At 37.3% G+C, this 20136-nt stretch overlaps 1 protein-coding gene across 1 annotated transcript in view; it reads left to right on the top strand.

Annotated features, from left to right (window-relative positions):
• The window catches only part of LOC139937651 (leucine-rich repeat-containing protein 57-like), a 49263-nt gene extending 30963 nt beyond the window's left edge, over positions 1–18300 (top strand). Inside the window, exons 3-5 of the mRNA XM_071932899.1 lie at positions 3088–3356; positions 15327–15512; positions 16604–18300. Of these exons, the coding sequence (XP_071789000.1) occupies positions 3088–3356; positions 15327–15512; positions 16604–16645 (497 nt within the window). The 3' untranslated portion in view covers positions 16646–18300. The remainder of the gene's footprint in view (positions 1–3087; positions 3357–15326; positions 15513–16603) is intronic.
• Positions 18301–20136: the final 1836 nt, after the last annotated feature.

The raw sequence follows: 20136 nt of genomic DNA, 5'->3' as shown, positions 1-20136 counted from the left end.
TTTCCCCGGGACCCCGCACCATGACACGCTATGGCGATTATGCTTTTTCAGTCATAGCTCCAACACTTTGGAACAAGCTACCCACCCACATTCAAGCAGCTCCTGCATTGGACACTTTCAAATCTCAACTTAAAACCCATCCGTTTCGACAGTCTGGTTATAGCTCTCAGAAACTTCTGTATTTAGCGCTCTATAAATGTTGTAATTATTGCTATTTTATTATTCTCACTGGATTTCCCCCAAGAATTCAAGCCCTGGCGTACTTACTACTAGGTTATACACTATTGAATGAAACTGTAATTAAGCTCAAGTGTCAAATCCAATAGCACGTCATTATTGTCAAAATTAATAACAAATTCAAAAACGTTATAACTCTGTATACAGTAATTGAGTTTATAACCATACCCATTAATTTTAGAGTAATTACAACCACACTTAAACTATTGACATGAACCACCAGCACCCTTATAAAAATTGAATTAGCCTCCCCGTCACCCCCTCCCTCCCCCATGTGATGCCTTCCACTCGCATAGTGGTTCACCTCTACACCCCGTGCGTGAGCTTTCTGGCATATTTGGGCCAAACACTGCCAACCCTACTGCTGCTTTGCCTTCGCTATGAAAGCAAATAGATATTAAATGCAGTATACTTTTGTTTGTCTGTGAAAATTCTGTCAGATTGGGTTACGGAAAGTGTCTTAATCTCAAATTGTAGAGTTATAGATAGATAAATAGATAGATAGATAGATAGATAGATTCTTATTATACCGCCTTGACATAGAACTGTATGCAGTTTTCCCAAAGAAAACAATTTAAAAAACTTTACATGGCATGGTAAATTTGTTGATACTTTTTAAAATGGATGGAATTCTTTAAAAAAAATAAGTGTAATTGTATGACGTCTTTAAAACGTAACAATGTCATTCATAGCAGACAAACTCACCCAGATAAAACTTAAGATTGCTCATACAACATCACCCCCCCCCCACCTTCTTGACATCCCTCTAATGACAAGAAGCAAAAGGCGGCAGATAACTCTCCTCAAAGGCTAATAACCACGCTGTGTTTTGTCCCAGATTGCCAAAAAAGCGTTCCAACCCCTTGCCTCCGCCATCAATCACTCCACTGAACTCTGGGCTTACAGTTGCACTCTCAGATACTGTTTGTTTTTGTAGATAGTTCGATTGGAGTTAGAGCTTGTGCAAATTGAATGACTGACACTAGTGACAGTGTACATGTATCTTTATGACTACATTTTTCGCTTGATGCGAATGTTTCATGTCACCCTGTGAACTCTGTTCAAGATTTCGTTGGGGCGTCTTTGATGTATACATGTAGCTCTGGTTTGAATCATAGTGTACTTTGTGCATTCTTGTGCAAAGATGCTCTTGACTTTAAAAACAACTTTTATTATTATTTTTCTTTTGCATTCGCTTGGTTTTAAAACTATTTTCCTTTTACACGCAGAACATGTACTTTATTTTATAACAACGCGAGATTGTCTTATGAAAAACAGTAATTTACATGTGTAGAAAAATGTGCTGAAAATGTGCTTTATTGAAAATGGCAAATGGAAACTGTGAAATAAAATCAACCATGATAAGTTTGTTCATGCGGTGGAAGTCGCTAGAGCGATGTTCGTGCGTGTGTACAACAGTACCACGATCGTAAAGTGCATGACAACTATAATAGCGCCCGGGGATGACGCCACACAATGGTAATGCGCATGACAAGTAGAATAGCTCTTGGGGAGCTATTACTTGTCATGCGCATTTACCACTTCAGTGAATACTCACGTGCGCGCTTGGTAATTATCAAAATTAACACCTGGGACGTGATGATGAATGGAACAATGAGAACTCGACTCTCGGTCATGAATATGTATGAGGTATAGTATAATATGATACTAGTTTTTAATACAAACTGTCACCCCCACACAGCGCCGCTTCTCGATCTTTGAAAAGGTTTTTTGTCTTATCGTGAAGCAAGGACCATCTGGACTCCAAAGTGATGAGGCTTGCTGAGAGTGTTCTTATCAAGCATCAAGCCTCTTCACTAAAAGGAAAATGGGTCTTTGAATTTGCCGCAATGTATCTGAGGAGTACATTTAGAGTTTGTAAGTTTGTATGTTGTAGATTAACTATACTTAGGGCACTTGGTTTTATCTGCGAGATGTGACCCAGATACATGTTCAGTTGAATAGAGTGGGTTTTATTTGTACATGTACAGCAAGTTTTCAAGTAACTTTGCAATTGAAAATAACAAGATAAACAATAGTGACTTAAAAATTTCGTTTTTTTTTTTACTCATTGGGAATGGTCACTTACAATGAGTTCGCAGCAAAAAACCAGAGTGTGTGTGACCATCTCATACGTAGGTCTAATGACAACATAAACGTCAGTTGAACAAAAGTCTTAACTTTGTTTAATCAACCAGTAACAGATGTCAAGACGTATTCTCAGATTTTCCTTGTTGATTTGTTACAAATGTTTATGGTAAAATGAACTATTCTCCAAAAATGACTTTGATGAATTTTTAAATTCAAAACTTAACTATTTGAAGAAACATAATTGCAAACATGACAAACTCAATGTGGTCAAGACCAACTTGGTCACTGATGTTTGCAAATGGGTGAGTCTATGGTCTAATCCTTCTCCCACAGGGAATGACCAGGGTCCAAACTGTTGAAGTGAGATTTAATAGCTCAATTAGTAGTGTAAATGACTTTCTTATTGTCATTGAGAAAATTAACAAAGCCAGCTAGATCAAGAGATTTCCATCCATTCAGCCTCTTTAGAAATATTTTTATTTATTGTTTTGTTTATCTTACAATCAATCTAAAATTCTTTAAAAAAGCGCAGTTGCATGTTAACCAGGAGTTCGCGAGTTTAAGTCTTGCACTAGTCAGTTTCTTCTTTGTTCAACCCAAAATTATAAAAAAATACACAGTTAGTTTCCCTTGTGGTTGATTACCTGATCTTATTATCTGTGTAAGGCATTTCACTAAGTTAAAGATTACTTTGAAATGAATGATATTTAAACAGTTATTCTAATTTTCATTTCTAATTTCTTTGGTTTATCTTTCCAGCATCGCTCCCCGAGGACGTCGGCAAACTCAAGAAGCTAGAAACCCTCTCCTTAAGTCACAACAGGTTGCTCTCCCTTCCTGCTTCTCTCTCCAAGTTATCTGCCTTAAAGACTCTCACCCTCTCCGGGAACAAGCTGCAGCGATTCCCTCTGCAGGTCTGCGAGCTCCGGCACCTGGACCTCTTGGATCTTTCCCAGAATTCTATCGACAACATTCCAGACGGAGTTGGGAAGCTTCAAACGATAGAACTGAACATGAATCAGAATCAGGTAAGGCGTTTATTTAGATAGAGGACCATTTTCAAATGAAGGACCATTTTCATTGAGAAAATAAGCAGGTTTCTTTAAATGAACAAACCCACTTGCATCGACTCCATTGCTGTAATATAAAATAATGGAAAGCTCATGCACATTCTCAACCAATGAGACCTCAAAATTAAGGAGACTGGGCTTATTTAAGGATATAATATTGTCAAAATTGTTCTGAAGTTGAACCACTGGATTAGAGCTCGTTGTTATGGCGTCATAACTATCAAGTAAAAAACCCACAAGGAAACTGACTGGGTAAATAGGGAGATCGCCAACATAGGGTTAGATAGCGCGTGTAGTAGAGCACTGGCATGGTTCTGGAGGTCTTTGGTTCAAATCCCACTCGAGTCAATTTTGCTATGTGTTCTTATTACTTGGCCTAAAGTGCTTGATTTTTGAGCAGCATGATCAAAATCTGGCCGAGGTGTGGATTTTACAAATGGACTTGAGTGGACCTGGTATCCTGCTGGAGTGCATGCCAAACTTAGGTAAAAGGAGACCTTCTTAAAACTCCTAAAAAAAGAAACAAAAACTGAATCACGACAATAAAATGAAATCTGGACTAGACTACTTGATTTGAATTTGAGTATCTGTAAATCACAAGCAATTTACCCCCTTTGTCTTGACCTCTTAGTACTCTGCTTCAGGGTAGAGGACATTTTTGTGGCGAGAAGGAATAAAAGACAATCCTAAATTTGGCGGTTTACTCGGAAATACTTTAATCCTCAATCATCGTTGCTGTCAGAGACGACAAGGGGTGTGCAACAGTTTTTGATGAGAACCTCACTTTAAGGAAATTGTGTCAAAATATTTATGTTCATAGTCACTGGTGTGCTGATTAACTGACATATGACAGCATATTTATACTTAAAGGTATCATATAGGATTGGTAAGGATAAAAAACATTGTATCGGTATGAAAGCGTTATCGATTAAAGAAGTTTAGCCTTTGAGAAAGACTCTTCTAGGGTTGAAATGTCCTGCCATTAACTGTTGTTTGCCTGTATAATGACCTTTTGGTTGGTAAGCAGTATGCAATAGCTAATCCTATTTTCTGGTTAGGAAGTTCATACAAGAACTATTTTTTGTATGTAGCAGCCAACATGATCCAGTTGCTAGGTTTGAGGACCTCTGACCAAATGCATAGCACTGCTTAACAGTTAAGCATATTATTTCTGCTAACTACAACAGAACAACTTGCTTTTTTATAAGCATATTTCACAAATAATAGCAAGAACATTATGCGTCCAGCTTGCACACTCGGAAGGCACTAAATACTAAACTCCACAGCGGTTCGGCCCATTGGAGAATACCCGAGCGAGAATGACCTTATGACGTCATTTTGCATATGCTTGCATCTTTTAAACATGAAAATATCAACAACCAGGTCCTAGTGGTTAGTCCACTCTTATGTAACAACTCCCCAAACCTGCTGCTACAAATGTACTTGAATAAAGAGGTCTGAAGCAGTGCTTGCATCTTTTAAACATGAAAATATAAACAACCAGGTCCCAGTGGTTAGTTAGTCCACTCTTATGTAACAACTCCCCAAACCTGCTGCTACAAATGTACTTGAATAAAGAGGTCTGAAGCAGTACTTGCATCTTTTAGACATGAAAATATTAACAACCAGGTCCTAGTGGTTAGTCCACTCTTATATGTAACAACTCCCCAAACCTGCTGCTACAAATGTACTTGAATAAAGAGGTCTGAAGCAGTGCTTGCATCTTTTAAACATGAAAATATAAACAACCAGGTCCCAGTGGTTAGTCCACTCTTATGTAACAACTCCCCAAACCTGCTGCTACAAATGTACTTGAATAAAGAGGTCTGAAGCAGTACTTGCATCTTTTAGACATGAAATCATTAACAACCAGGTCCTAGTGGTTAGTCCACTCTTATGTAACAACTCCCCAAACCTGCTGCGTGGGGGATCGTCGCGAACCGTGCCGGAATGTTCCGAGAGCACACGAAAAGTACACTACCGAACCGCTGTAGAGGTTAGTTTTTAGTGCCTTCCTGCACGCTCACTATGGATTTGCATTGTTACATCATTCATTTTCTCACAGCAACTACCAAAAGGTTAACATGCCTTTTTCGTGTGCTTACGGTTAGCAGCTCTATGAAATGGAAACTCGCACAGTAAGCACAAAAATGGCCTCTTATATTGTTGCGGTACCCGCTGCCAAAACATAGGATTCGAAATGCCTCTAGCTACCGGGCAATCTTGGTAGTCTAGTTGATAAGACACTGCTCTAGAATTGCAAGGGTCGTGGGTTCGAATCCATTCGAGTAACATGCCTGTGATATTTTTTCACAGGACTCGGGGAAGTACTGAGTATACAGTGCTAACACACATCGGTGTATGGGTAAAAAACAAAATTAATACAAAAATGGCCGTTTAGCAGCTCTATGAAACAGGGCCTTGGGGATGGCGTAATGACAATTGCGGCAACTTGTCAAGAGTTCATTAAAACCAGGGGAAAACCAAGGGATAGAGTGTGAAAAATCTGGCATAAAAGTTCCTTAAACCCTAAGTGTAAAAAGCATGCTGTGTTCAACCATAGAGCTTGTATGGTTCAATGTTTTACCACTCCCATGTAGAATTACCTTATAATGTTGCCATCCAGCTGGATGTCTAGCCTTGACTACTATTAGTCCTGTTGTTTATCTTAATCATAACAAATTAATCAGAAAAAAAATTTGAGCCAAGATTTCTATTTCCCGATTCAAATATCTTGTTATTTAACCCTTCTCCTCTCTGCTTAATTCAATAAACTGAGCACATTCCGCTGAATGTTGTTCACATTGAAACTTGATTCGCAAATAAGATTTGACTCGTGTCGGACACATCCTAGCGCTTTGCAACCTCTGGAAAAGGGCGCTCTGTAAAAGCCAGCTTATTATTACAGGCATGATATTCTTCCTTTACTTAAAGCCATTATACACTTTCGGTACAGAAAAACAAAAAAGTTCACAGATTTACAAATAACTTACAGGGTTTACGGAAGGTAGTGGTGAAATACTTCTCTTGAAATATTATTCCATGAAATGCTTTACTTTTTGAGAAAACAGTAAAACAATATCAATTCTCGTTAACGAGAATTATGGATTTACTTTTAAACACATGTCATGACACGGCGAAATGCGCGGATACAAGGGTAGGTTTTCCCGTTATTTTCTCCCGACTCCGATGACCGATTAAGCCCAAATTTTCACAGGTATGTTATTTGATATAGAAGTTGTGATACACGAAGTGTGGGCCTTGGACAATACTGTTTACCGAAAGGGTCCAATGGCTTTAAACAAACTTGTTCCACTTTCTCGTAATTTACAGCCTCTTCACAGAGACAAATATTAGATCACTAGTTTTGTGGTGACATAACCCCTCGGTTAATTGGTAATTGTCAAAGACTAGCCTTCACAGTTGGTGTATCTCAACATTATGCATAAAATAACAAACCTGTGAAAATTTGAGCTCAATCGATTGTCAAAGTTGCGAGATAATAATGAAAAAAAAAAAAAACTTTGTCACTTGAAGTTGTGTGATTTTCAGATGTTTGATTTTGCGACTACAAATTCTAAATCTGCGGTCTCGAAATCAAACTCATGGAAAATAACTTCTTTCTCGAAAACTGCATTACTTCAGTGGGAGCCGTTTCTCACAATGTTTTATACATTCAACCTCTCTCCATTACTCGTAAGAAAGGTTTTATGCTAATAATTATTTTGAGTAATTACCAATAGTGTCCACTGCCTTTAAAGCCTACACCATGTGTACATGTAGTTCAGCTCTTGTACTCTAATCCTTGTTCATACTTTTTCCAAGGAACAAATATCATACCCGTTATTATAAGATGAATATCAACTTTGTTTTTTACTCTTACACCTATGTGTCTTAGCACTGTATACGCAGTGCTTGCCCCAAGTTTGGAAAAAAATGACAGGCATAATTATTACTCTAGAATTGCAAAGGTCGTAGGTTCGAATCCCACCCAAGTAATATGATTTTTTCCACAGAACTCTGGGAAAGTACTGAGTACACAGTGCTACACATCGGTGTAAGGGTAAACAACCAAAATAACCATTCTTTATCCTGATTCAAATTTAACATCTATTCATAAATACCTCAGACAGTTTCGCTATTCCTATTGGTGGAGAGCGCGTCACGTGGGGGTGTTTAATCTTTTGATAATGACCAGTGTTTATGACCAGTTGTAAGCGGGACAGTTTCTCCATTCCTATTGGTCGAGAGCAGTGGCTGGAACAGTTGTGCCACATCACACAATACACGCGATGTGCACAGCAATCTCCTTATAAGGAGTTGTTTACCTGAGGGCCTTACCATTTCATAGCTGGAGGGGTGATGTGTGGAAAGAAATCATTGAACAATTATAATTTTTACATTTATTTTACTTTTTGACCAAAAAGTGTTGATGTTTTTTGACCGAAAAAGGTATTAATGTATGGGAATCAAAGTGTGTTGAGTCAGTTTTCAACTAGTAGTTTAAACCCGCCGAGGCCTGGTTCTTGATAATTTACCTCGACTTCGTCTCGGTAAAACTATTAAGAACCACCAGGCCTCGTTGGGTTTAAACCACTAGTTGAAAACCTCTTCACCACACATTGATTCCCTTATTAAATTATAAGATGACTTTCATCAAAGCTTACTGTATAAGTGTGCGATTATAAAGAGATCTAAAAGAAGTAACTCTATCCAAACTGTAATTGATGGAAGCCACTTGCCACAAGTAAAAATTATTGATTGTCAAAATCACCATTTTATGAAATACATATACAAACAGTGGAGCCCACTGTCCTCATTTTATCCTGTCCTGTTAAAACAACTCAGCACCTGCTTTGCCTCTGCTATAAATGACAGAATCTGACAGTACAAAAGCAACTAAGACACGGGACTACCAAGTAAATTAATACCATGGGTATCACTCTGGAAGAATAATTACCAGGGTCTCGTAACAAGGTGAACGGAGCCAGAGGCCAAGATCGAGGGGGGGGGGGGGGGGGAAATGAGTCCAAATGAATTGTTTTGGCAAAGACATTACTGTCAGACAGCCCACAGGTAACTGGCACTGGGTGAGATGAGAAGGGAGGTTGTGTATAGAGCGAGAATTAGTCAGGAATTAGGCCAAATGATGTCAGGGCGTATTTTGTGATGGGAAACACACCACATTTGCTGATATTATTAACAGAAATGTGCTACTACTAGTGAGGGTGTATTTCTGCAAATTATTTGTTTAGATTTTGTAGCGTTGTATGCCCTCCTTATAACAATACAAGCCTGAAAAGCTGCAGGTATGGGTGAAAGAAGGGCCAGATGTCTGATCATGAATCAGCTGGTGTCCTCAACCTTTTTCTTTTTCAATTGCCAATTTTTGATTGTTTGTGCAAAAGCAAAAGAGCTAGTTGCAAATTCTGTTGGAGAGTCCAAGAGATCTTTAAAAAAAAATTATTTTGGTATAAATAAGAAATAGAAAGGTGCAACATTACATTGATGTTGATCTGGAAGATGAAGCCCCTCCCCCTTAAAGACACTGGACACTATTTGTAATTGTCAAAGACCAGTCCTCTCACTTGGTGTATCTCAACATATGCATAAAATAACAAACCTGTGAAAATTTTAGCTCAATCAGTCATCAAAGTTGCGAGATATTAATGAAAGAAAAAACACCCTTGTCACACGAAGTTGTGTGCTTTCTGATGCTTGATTTCGAGACCTCAAGTTCTAAATCTGAGGTCTCGAAATCAAATTTGTTGAAAATTACTTCTTTCTCGAAAACTATATTACTTCAGAAAGAGCCACTTCTCACAATGTTTTAAACCATCAACCTCTCCCTATTACTCGTTACTTAGTAAGGTTTTATGCTAAAAATTATTTTGAATAATTACCAATGGTGTCCACTGCCTTTAATTCAATGTCTTATGTTATAGGAATATGGAACAAGGATATTTTGGGATGCCCCTTACTCTGAAGTGATTCTGTCATGTGATTGGTTTAAAGGGCATCACATAATAAGCCCCATGATGCATTTAATCATACCCCTTGCAATCAATTTTTCACGGGTATCATTATAGTAATAATAATAGTATGGATTTATAACGCGCACTTCTCCAGAAAACCGATCAATGCGCTCACACAAAATGAAAATCATAAACCTAGCCAATAAAAATTACTTCTTATTGGAAGTTTCATTATTATTATTTTAAAAGATTGGTTGGGGAAAAGGAATTGTCATGAAATCGCAGTGTTTCTCAAGAATCTCTGATGTTTTTATACAATCCCATTTTGGATTCTTTAAAGGGAAGGTACACGTTTGGTAATTGTCAAAGACCAGTCTTCTCACTTGGTGTATCTCATCATATGCATAAAATAACAAGCCTGTGAAAATTTGGGCTCAATCGGTCATCGAAGTTGCGAGAAAATGATGAAAGAAAATACACTCTTATTTGACGAATTTGTGTGCTTTCAGATAGGAATAAAAGACTTCTAGCTAGAAGTCTTTTATTATTTTAGTGAGAAATTACCTCTTTCTCAAAAACTACATAACTTCAGAGGGAGTCGTTTCCCACAATGTTTTTTACTATCAACAGCTCTCCAATGCTCGTTACCAAGTCAGTTTTTAAGTGAATATTTGTTTTGAGTAATTACCAAACATGTACCTTCCCTTTAATTGGCTTTTATCACATGGATAATTTCATGTGACTGTTTAGCTTCAGCACAGGCCAATGTGGCTGGAGGGCTGTGTAATGTTCCAAACCAATCAAATACATGTCAAATTGTAACAAATGTGTAGTCCATTTCCACCTAAACCTGTTGTGAAGACCTTAACAATCCAGTGAAGATGTTTTGTTTTCCGAGACATTCTTTTATGAGAGGATGCTTCTATAAAGTATAAGATGGATTTTTATAGTTCCCTCAAGATACATGAAAAATGTGTTATCGTTTAGCGAAAACCAAAAATAGAGGAAATGCTCTGAGCAAGCCTGAAGAGGGTCTTCATGGACAATGTCAAATGGGTTTGCTAAAAACAATGTACACTTGAATTAATGTTTTAAGCTGCTTGATTAAGCAGAAGTTCAATGGTGCAATGGCATGTGCTTGGACCCCCCCCCCCAAAAAAAAAAAGAGAGAAAAAAAAAAAGAAGAGGACTAGTGCAAACTTCATATAGGTTTATTGGCTTCTGACTGGCACCCTGACCAGAGATATTTTCAAAATATGGAGACTTTTAGGGCCTAGATAGCTCAGTTGGTAGAGTGCCATTGATCCAGAGGTTGCCGGTGCGAATCCCGCTCCAGCAAATGTTTCTTCACAAAATTATTATTTTTAAATGTGTGCAGTAAGTTTCCCTTGTGGTTTATTGCTTTAAAGAAAAGTATCAAGTTATCAACCACAAGGGAAACCTGACTGGGTAATTTTTAGGTACTCTGGGTTGAACAAAGACATTATTTACTTGAGTGGGATTTGAACCAATGACCTCCGGATTACGAGGTAGAGTTATACATCTAGGCCCTTTTCGAAACCACGGCTTAGGATTCGGCTCAGGCTAGCTTGGCCCCGCCGGTTGTCTTAAAAATTACGCCTGCTTTACGTATACGCGCCCAGTGCTTCAGACGAGAGATTGGAGCCTCAAGCCGAATCCAAAGCCGAAGCCGCGGTTTCGAAAAGGGCTATAGTATCCACCTTAACATCATTCTTCTGTCCATTTTGGATCATTGGGGCATTATAAAAGTTATCTGCACAGATGAAATGGTTATTTCCAAATAGGTACAGTACTGATGTAAACTAATGAGATAGTTGCTGTTTCTGCTTCTGTAGGAAGCCTCCCCTCCCATTTTGACTCCATCATGCCTAGACAGATTGGAGTCCAAGTAGATGCCTCCACACTAGCCTACTCCACACCCTGTACTTCTCAAAAAGTAAAGTGCAGTTTGGAAAATTTCATTTGATGGCTTGTAATCGGCTTATCAGTTTAAGATGGTTTTTCTGTCAGACTCTGCTAGAGGGTTAAAATGACAGGCCATTAAACTATTTTTTGCATTTACACCATAGGTCCAGGTATCGTTTGCAACAACTCATTTTATTTTATTTCCTCTACTTTTAGTAAGGGGGTAAGCATGTGCAAAATTTAGTTTCAAGAAAACGGAACATGAACAGAAACAAACTTTTGGCTTCAGTAGTGTACAATAACATGAAACATTTGTGCTAGTTGTGGTTACAAACTACATTCTTTGCCCATGTGTCTTGTGAGATGTTCCGTAGGGACCTATTTACTAAGGAAATAGTTGCAACCTATTGCTAAGTTAGTCGTTGAAATGTATACAAGAAGCATCCTAGTGATGCTCTGTTTTGTTTTTGAGGTATAAAGATTTTGTTGCCATTGCAATACAGGTAACACTTCCCTAAACACAGGCATCGGCAAACTCTATCCATATGCCTCTCATGTTGCCATTCCAGGCAGGAGGAGATTCCTCCAGAGGGACCCACCAACGACGACGTGACATCCCCGAGAATTGTAGGCTGCAAAAGAAAAAAAAATTGACAGATTGTGAAAACAGGGTCAAGGCTCCGTGGAGGAAATCAAATTACATCTTGTACTTTAGCTCACCTTGAGGTTTGATGTAATTCCGCACGCTCATGGGTTAATTTACAGTCTTCTTTTTCTCTTTTATTTTTTGAGGTTTGTGTATTTTGGAGCTTTGAGGGTGTTGATGGATTAGAGAGTAGATTTGTAGGTGTGGTGTGGCTATACAAAGGTTGCAAGATTTTTTCAAGATTCTCAAGATGAGAGGTGCCTCACTCTCTGGGATACTTATCAAATAACAAACAACAACAAACAAAGCAACAACAATAATTGAAAATAAATCAGTAAACAAACAAAATAGATAAATACAATCTTTGCCCCGCATGACCCCACTCCCAAAAAAAGAGATTTAAAAAAAAAGGAGAATGTCTGTTTACGCCAGTGCTGGAAAGGGAATATTCCGTTTTAAACCTTTGTGTCTCTTTGTGTCTCTTGCCAATTTTACAAAAAATTTTAATGTTTATTTATTGCTGGTTAAGTTTATTATTTGCCTGATGGGAGGGGGTGGGGCTATTTTGCATTTTTACTCATTGTGCGTCCCTGCTTTTGATTATCTTTCTGTTTTTGTCTCAATGTTCTTAATGTCTTTATAGATTTATTGTAAATAATTATAGATTTTTAATATTCGGCCAGGGATATTGGAATTGAAGGTCTTCGGGCTACAGTTTTTAGGTAAACTTTTTTAATTACAGGCATATGTCCCTGGCTTTTGTTTTGTTTTAAATATGTTTGTACTTTGTTTGTGTTTTTATGGCGAATAAATAATAACAATAGTAATAATTCAAATTGTGCAATACTGAAGGTCCCAAGTTCCTGCTTTCTTCTGTAGATGATCAGAGAATACTGAGATGATCAGACTTTTGCATTGCTACACCACTGGCTCAGTTTATATGTAATTAAAGAGCCAATAAAGGATGGTCTCAATATTTCAACTATTACCTTTTTATGGCCAAATAGACATCGTATATACCGGTTAATAACAATTTTACTCTCAAATTTTGCATTTAGTAATGAATAACTCGAGTCAAAAATGCACCCGCCACGCCTTTTTTTCAGCCGAGAGTCAAAAACTGCTTATCTATTATAATGACCTCTTGACGCCAGTGACGATACTCCCCTAATCGGGTTTGAACACAGTTCTCCAGCTTTGGCAAACTGAGGGCGCTATTTTCCACACCAAATAGCCGCCACTGACGTCACGAGACCTTTGTCGCGCAGGTTTGTTTGACCCCGCGTTTTTCAGAAATTTAGCTAGAAGCGTTCTGTAGAAAAACCATTTTTACCATGTTTTAACGTGTGGTAAGAGACTCGTTTTATTTTGTTTATGATTCCTATGGACTCCAGCGATTAGAAAACTGTAATATCTATATATTTGAGATCATCCTTTATTGGCTGTTTAAATTATTCACCACAACTCTCAAACGATCTTGCTTATTACAAGACCCCTTTATTGTACTCCCCATTTATGAAAGTTGCAAATCCTACAAGAAGAAAAAAAGAAGTAAAAAAGTGTGCCCTCTAAAGGTGCTCTCTACATTACTCAAAATAATTATTAGCATAAAAACTTACTTGGTAATGAGCAATGGAGAGCTGTTGATAGTATAGAACATTGTGAGAAATGGCTCCCTCTAAAATAACTTAGTTTTTGAGAAAGAAGGTATTTCTCACTCAAATATTCAAATATCAATATAAACCACAAGGGAAACTGACTGGGTAAATTTTGAAATGATTTTTGGGGTTGAACAAAGAAATAGGGACACTGCCAATATAGGGCTAGATAGCTCAGTTGGTAGAGCGCCGGCACGTTAATCCGGAGGTCGTTGGTTCGAATCCCTTTCTAGTCAATTCTTTGTTCAATCCCTAAAATCATATATTAAAAGACGCATCTGTAAGCACACAAATTTGTGAAACAAGGTTTTTTCCTTTCTTTTATTATTCTCTTGGAACTTCGTTGACTAACTAAGTTCATATTTTCACAGACTTGTTATTTTATGCATGTTGGAGTAGACCAAGTGAGAATATTGGTCTTTGACAATTACCAAAGGTGTCCAGTGCCTTTAAATGAAGAGCGGATACTTAGTTTCTGTTGGGAAAGGCATGCTGCGCTAGCCCTATTTTCCCCAATGAGGTACATTACATGTTTATTATAGTCACAGGAAATCATGAATCTCGCAGTTTCTTTCAACAATTACTCAAGCACCTCCTGTTCCTTCCATATTCTGCTTATGGGAAAGCCTTGTCATTTGTAGACGGAATCGCTTGACAGAGGATTGTAGACCTACGAGTTCTCTAGAGACTCAGATTACTCGACTCGTTTTTTGTCCCCAGTGCTCTTTAGATGTTTCTTAGTTAAAAGACATTGCTACATAATGCTGCTCACCTATGTCTGGATTATTAAGGGTGTTTTGTACATGTACTTGTGCAGGCTTGATATTGTGACATCATCAAACGATTTGGAATTTCAACAAAATTGCACTTGAATGGGATCAAACAAAGTGCCATTTTACACCATTTTAGCGTAAGGTTTTAGAGACTTGTGTTTTCATCTTCATCAGGACTCTATCTATTTTAAAATAAGTGGATAATAAAATTTAATTTTACCTTTAGAGCCCCTCTTCAAAAGCCAAGTATCAGGTTACCCCTTGAAATCTTTCTGGTTTACATACTTCAGGGAAATTAGTCAAATGTTTCTTGTTTCGGTTCACAATTCCACGAATAATTCATCAGTGGAGATTTGTGGACGATGACTTGTTTCAATTTTTCGCAGAAGCGTTCCAACCTACTGAGGTGACTTTTTCTCTTCTCTTCTCTTCTAAAATTTCAACTATTGATGTGTAATTGATATTACTGAGTCATTAGATCTTAACATATGTGAGTAATCTGAATCACTGTTTTTGCGTAAAATGTTCCCGAGCTCAGATTTGGTGGGAGGGCAATGAATTTTTAAAAGTCGTTATTTTGTCTTAAATTAAATTTAATCTGTGGTTACTTTTAGTAAAAAAAGGCTGTACTGATAATTTATTTTTCTTTTAAAAAAATGTAAATAACATTGCTGATTGTAATTGTGTGTGCTTTCCCTGGAATTACTCTCTGGGGTTTTCTAAAACTGAAACTTCCTTTCTTGTTTTCTCTTTATGTGGTGCTTGGCTAAGTACAGTGATTAAGTTCACTTTTCTGAGAATTCTTGGGTTCAAATTATAATTTAATTTTTTTTAAATAAAATTATACTTAAATTAATCGGTTATAACATTCAGGAAATTACGTCTTAAGCCAATAATTCTGAAAGATTTTTCTCTACAATCTTTTTTTTTCTTTTTACTATTTTTTACAGCTCTCCGCAATTTCTGAGACTATATCAGAATGTCCACGTCTTAAAGTCTTACGCTTGGAGGAAAACTGTCTTCAGATATCAGCCTTAACTCAGAGGGTCTTAGAAAACTCAACTATATCCCTGTTGGTCACAGATGGGAATCTTTTTGATATGAAACAACTTCATGATGCACCCGGCTACGAAAAGGTAAGATCAAAGATTGATATTTTGTTTCTTGTTTCTTTCATCCCCCAGGGCCCAGTTTCATGACACTCCTTGCCACTCTATTATGTGCTTATCATACCTTGCAAAGGCCAAGAGATTTTCTCATCTAGGCAAAAATTAGTGCACCAGTTGCACAGTTGCAAACTCACAGGAACACGTTGCCTTGGATCGGTCAAGTTGGTCTTTGAAAAGCGTGTGTAACTGTTTGTTATAAAATGCATAGTTGGAAAGATGTTTTAAAAGTAGAATACAATGATCCACACGAACATGCCTCGAAATGTGTGGTTTTCCTTTTACTTTGCAAACTAACATGGTCGGCCATTTATGGGAGTCAAAAATTTGACTCCCAGAAAATGCCTGAAATTGTTAATCGACGACGCGAAAACCACGCGATTTCGAGTGACACTTGTGCGGACCATTATATTCCACTTTTAAAATATCTTTCTAATAATATGCATTTTATAACAAACGGTTACAAATGCTTTTCAAAGACCAACTCGTCTGATCCAAGGCAACGTGTTCCTTTAATGGAATTTTGGCTGGTAACCAGTTTCTGTTAAACAAGATTTGTCTGTGCTTTTTAGGAAGTGTTTTTGTTTACAGTTTTTTTGTGTAAATACAGAATTATGTAGTATTTAGTAACCACTTCCAACCATAGAATTCTGTGCCTTTTTGGCCCTGTAACTTCTGCGGTAAGCAGAGCCATGAAACTGGGGTCTGGTGTCTAAAACTAACACATGTAAACCCACATCTGTGTGTTTATTGTTTAACTAGGTTTCTAGAACTCTATGCTTACAAATATATTGAGTATTCAATCATTAAACCTAAATTGAATTATTTGTGAAAAATATTGGGTCTAGGTCTTTTGCTAACTGCATAAGTGTTTTCTGAGAGGCCCATGTCGTACACTAGGCTTATTGAACCATTTATACATGTCTCACTTCTTTGGATGTTTTGTATAAATAGGAAACCAATAATTACTAATGCCAAAACAGAAAATCTACTTGTAGTAATAGTCTAACCATGAATCACGCACATAACAAAGTTTTGTTCATTCTCTTGACTCAATTCAGTACATGGAACGATACACGGCTGCTAAGAAAAAGCTGTTTTGATGAGAAATATACCGCACTCACAGAGTTTCTCGCTGATTACCTCGTCGATTCCAAACTTCTATGGACAATTTGTCTGTTGGTGATTGTATAGACCCAACAGTGCTGCAATGATAAAACCTGGTAAATAAACGGACAAAATGGACGCAGTTGCCGCGGACAGATTTTATGCCAAAGTACATTGCTGTGCAAAAAGATGATGTTTTGCTGAGATGAGTTTGTAGGATTGCAACCCTGGAATATGCAACGTGTTTGAAGGATTTTGCTCACTGACTGTGCACGCATAGAAGGCACGCTATGAGTGAAAACGAAAATATCCATCGGAACTGGATCTAAAAAACTTCAAGACTATGAATTTGATATTGCCTACCGCGTCAGGGAATTATGAAAAAAAGTGACCTCATTGATGAACTGATGAATGTGTGTGTGGAATATGCATTTTTCTATGCTGGGTAAACTGAGGTTAATTTCCCAGGAGACTGTTATGTGTGATTTTGGGGATCGAGCAAACAAATCTGCGTCACGGTTTTGGTTGCACTTTGTTGGAGCGTTGGACCTGCAAGGAGAGAAAAAATTCCCCAGGGCCCAATTTCATAAAGCTGTTAAGCAGATAATACTGCTCATATGACCGGGGTACCAGTAACAGCAATGGTAACTGTATGGCACTCTGGCTGGTAACCTATTTTTGCTAAGCACAGGTTTTTTGTGCTCAGCAAGTCATTGTGCTTTAAGAAACTTGGCCCAGATCTTGTGATGTAATCTGATGTCTCAATATAGTCTTATCTGTAATGCTTGTCTTTATCTGAACTTCGTATCCCTTGTCCTAAAGTAATTTTAATTAACTAGGAAATTAAAATCTTTAAGAAAAAAGTTCAAGAAATTTATACAACAGAGCAATTTTCATTACAAAAAGTCATTCTTAGCTTAAAGATTCATCTTTTTATAATGACATTATCTTATCTGGACAACTCCTTATATAGGTTATTATCTTCAAGTACGCGCTAATCCTCCAATTTTGTTCTACTCACGCTTGTGTGATAACTTATAATATTATCAACAAAAATTAAGAAATAATGTAAAATATATTTCAGGGAATTCAAATAAAAAAATCTGTATTGAAAGATAAGTCCACTGGAAGAAAAAAAAAGTTCAATAACTCAAGTTGTTTTGCCGTGGAATGGGAACAGTTTGGTCTTACATGATATCAACTAGCTAGGTAGAATTGTTTGTATAGGAGCTTGTCCTGCCTATCTTCTGCTTTTGAGTAGAGTTGGAAAATCGTTGGACTGCCTTGAAAACTAGTTCAGATAAGAACTTTCTAGTTTGCCGTTATCTTCTTCGGAGGGGTAGATTTGGAAAACTGGGAGACTACCTTTGTCTGATAGGAACTTGTCCTTCTATTTATCTACTGATTTTGAGTAGAGTGGGAAAATCATCAGACTGTCAAAAACTGGTTCAGACAAGAACACTCTGGTTTGCTGTTTATCTTCGTCGGAGGAGTAGATTTGGAAAGTCTCCAGACTACCTCGGTCTGATAAGACATTTTCCTTCCATTTATCTACTGCTGTGGAGTAGACTGGGAAAATCATCAGACTGTCTAAAACTAGTTCGGACAATAACTTTCTAATTTGCTGTTTATCTACTTCGGAGGAGTAGATTTGATAAAAGCTCCAGACTACCTTGGTCTGCTGATTAACTGTCGAGTAGATTGTGAAAATCGTCCCAGACTGTCTAACACTTAGGGCCTATAGTTCAGATTCATCAACAAACTATATTGGGAAAACCATAGTTTGGAAAAACCTGGGAGGCTAAAGGAGTTCAGACAAGAACTTTCTAGTTTGCTGTTTATCTACTTCAGAAGAGTACATTTTGGGAGGCTACCTTGGTCTGATAAGAACTTGTCCTTCTATTTGTCAACTGCCACAGTATTGGAGCAACCGTAGATTTGGAAAACCTGGAGGCCACAGCGTTCACATAAGAACTTGTCTTTCTATTTACTTACCACCAAATATGGGGAGAGAGGGGGGCAGGCTTCTACTTTCACTTAGTGAATCTGGGGGGGGGGGCTTAATTATCTTCATCACCACGGAGTGAGATATATTTGAGTATTGATGACACCTCAACTTGGAAGTTCAAACCTTTCTTCCAAATTATGCTGAAATTTACTGAAGAGACAGGGTGATCTTGTCTTGTGCTTCTATGCTATGCATGTTTATGCATGTTTATGCATGGAGCTGGAAAAGGATTTGTGCATTTATGTAATGTAGAAAATAAAACAGAAATTGTCTGCATTGAGTACAAACCATCTTGAAATTAGTCGACCCTATATTCATGACTAAACTTAATCGTGCTTTAATTATACACACCACTTAGGCCAACTGTAAAAACAGTAGAAATTAAATGCAAATTCAAGCCCTTGTTATAGGGACCTCCATTTGGTTTTTTGATAGTATTATGTTGTTACACGTTGTAATGGAAGATTCGGGGGTAATTCAGGGGTAATGGCACAATGAGGATGCCAAGATTGTGACCTGGAAAGATGGTGACGTCTTCGGTAAAGTGTTCAACTCTGGTTCTTATGGAAGTGAATGTAATTTTACAGTAAATTTGAAGGGAATCAAGCACATTTGTACTGAAAACAAAACAAACTGTAGGGCATTTTCTAACTTCAAAGATTGCATTATGTATAATTAACGTTTTAAGCCGGAAAGCATTTTGTTCCTGTCTTGTATTTGTTGTCTATTTATTTGTGCCTGGCTTTTTCAGCCATCCTTAAAGGGTCTATGTACTTTTTGTATTACAAAAAACACAATGTCCATAGATTCACATTAAACTTACACAGTTTGAAGATAATGATGGTAGAAAGCTTCCCTAAAGAAATTACTTGATGAGGTGCTTTATTTTTTTTAGAAATGGGTAAAACAAAGTCATGAAAACAATTTTAGCATGTAAAAACGTACTTTCATGACATTATTTTACTCATTTTTCAAAAACTACTGCACCTCAGCAACTAATATTTTAAGGTACCTTTCTACTATCATTATCTTCAAACGGTGTAAATTTAACGTATATCTGTGGACATTGTGTTTTGTGTTACAAAAAGTACCCAAATCCTTTGAAGTCAGTTTAAAAATCTATTTATACAAGGCTGGACAGAGGAGGTGCATGAAATATTCAAAAAGGATTTAGCAAATTATGTCTACTCTTATTTAATCACTAATGTATATTGTACATAAAAAAAATGTAAGATTAAAAAGCTACTAATGCTACTTTTTGTTTTGTGGTTAGTTGTTCTCAGAGAAAAATGATTAATGTTAGCATTCATGTAAATGGAAGAGGTTGCGTTCTGCTGAATAAAATATTGCTAAAATTTTACAATGATCAGAGATGAAAATGTGTGCTTGGATAAATGTGTGCTTGGATCTCAATATGAGTCTGTGCTTGCATATCATAATCAATTCGGTGTAAAAATATTTATGAATGTTTACTTTGCA

This window comes from Asterias amurensis, chromosome 1 (genome assembly GCF_032118995.1).
Source record: "Asterias amurensis chromosome 1, ASM3211899v1".
NCBI classification, from domain to species: Eukaryota; Metazoa; Echinodermata; class Asteroidea; order Forcipulatida; family Asteriidae; genus Asterias; species Asterias amurensis.
This window is presented reverse-complemented; position numbering and strand designations above follow the sequence as displayed.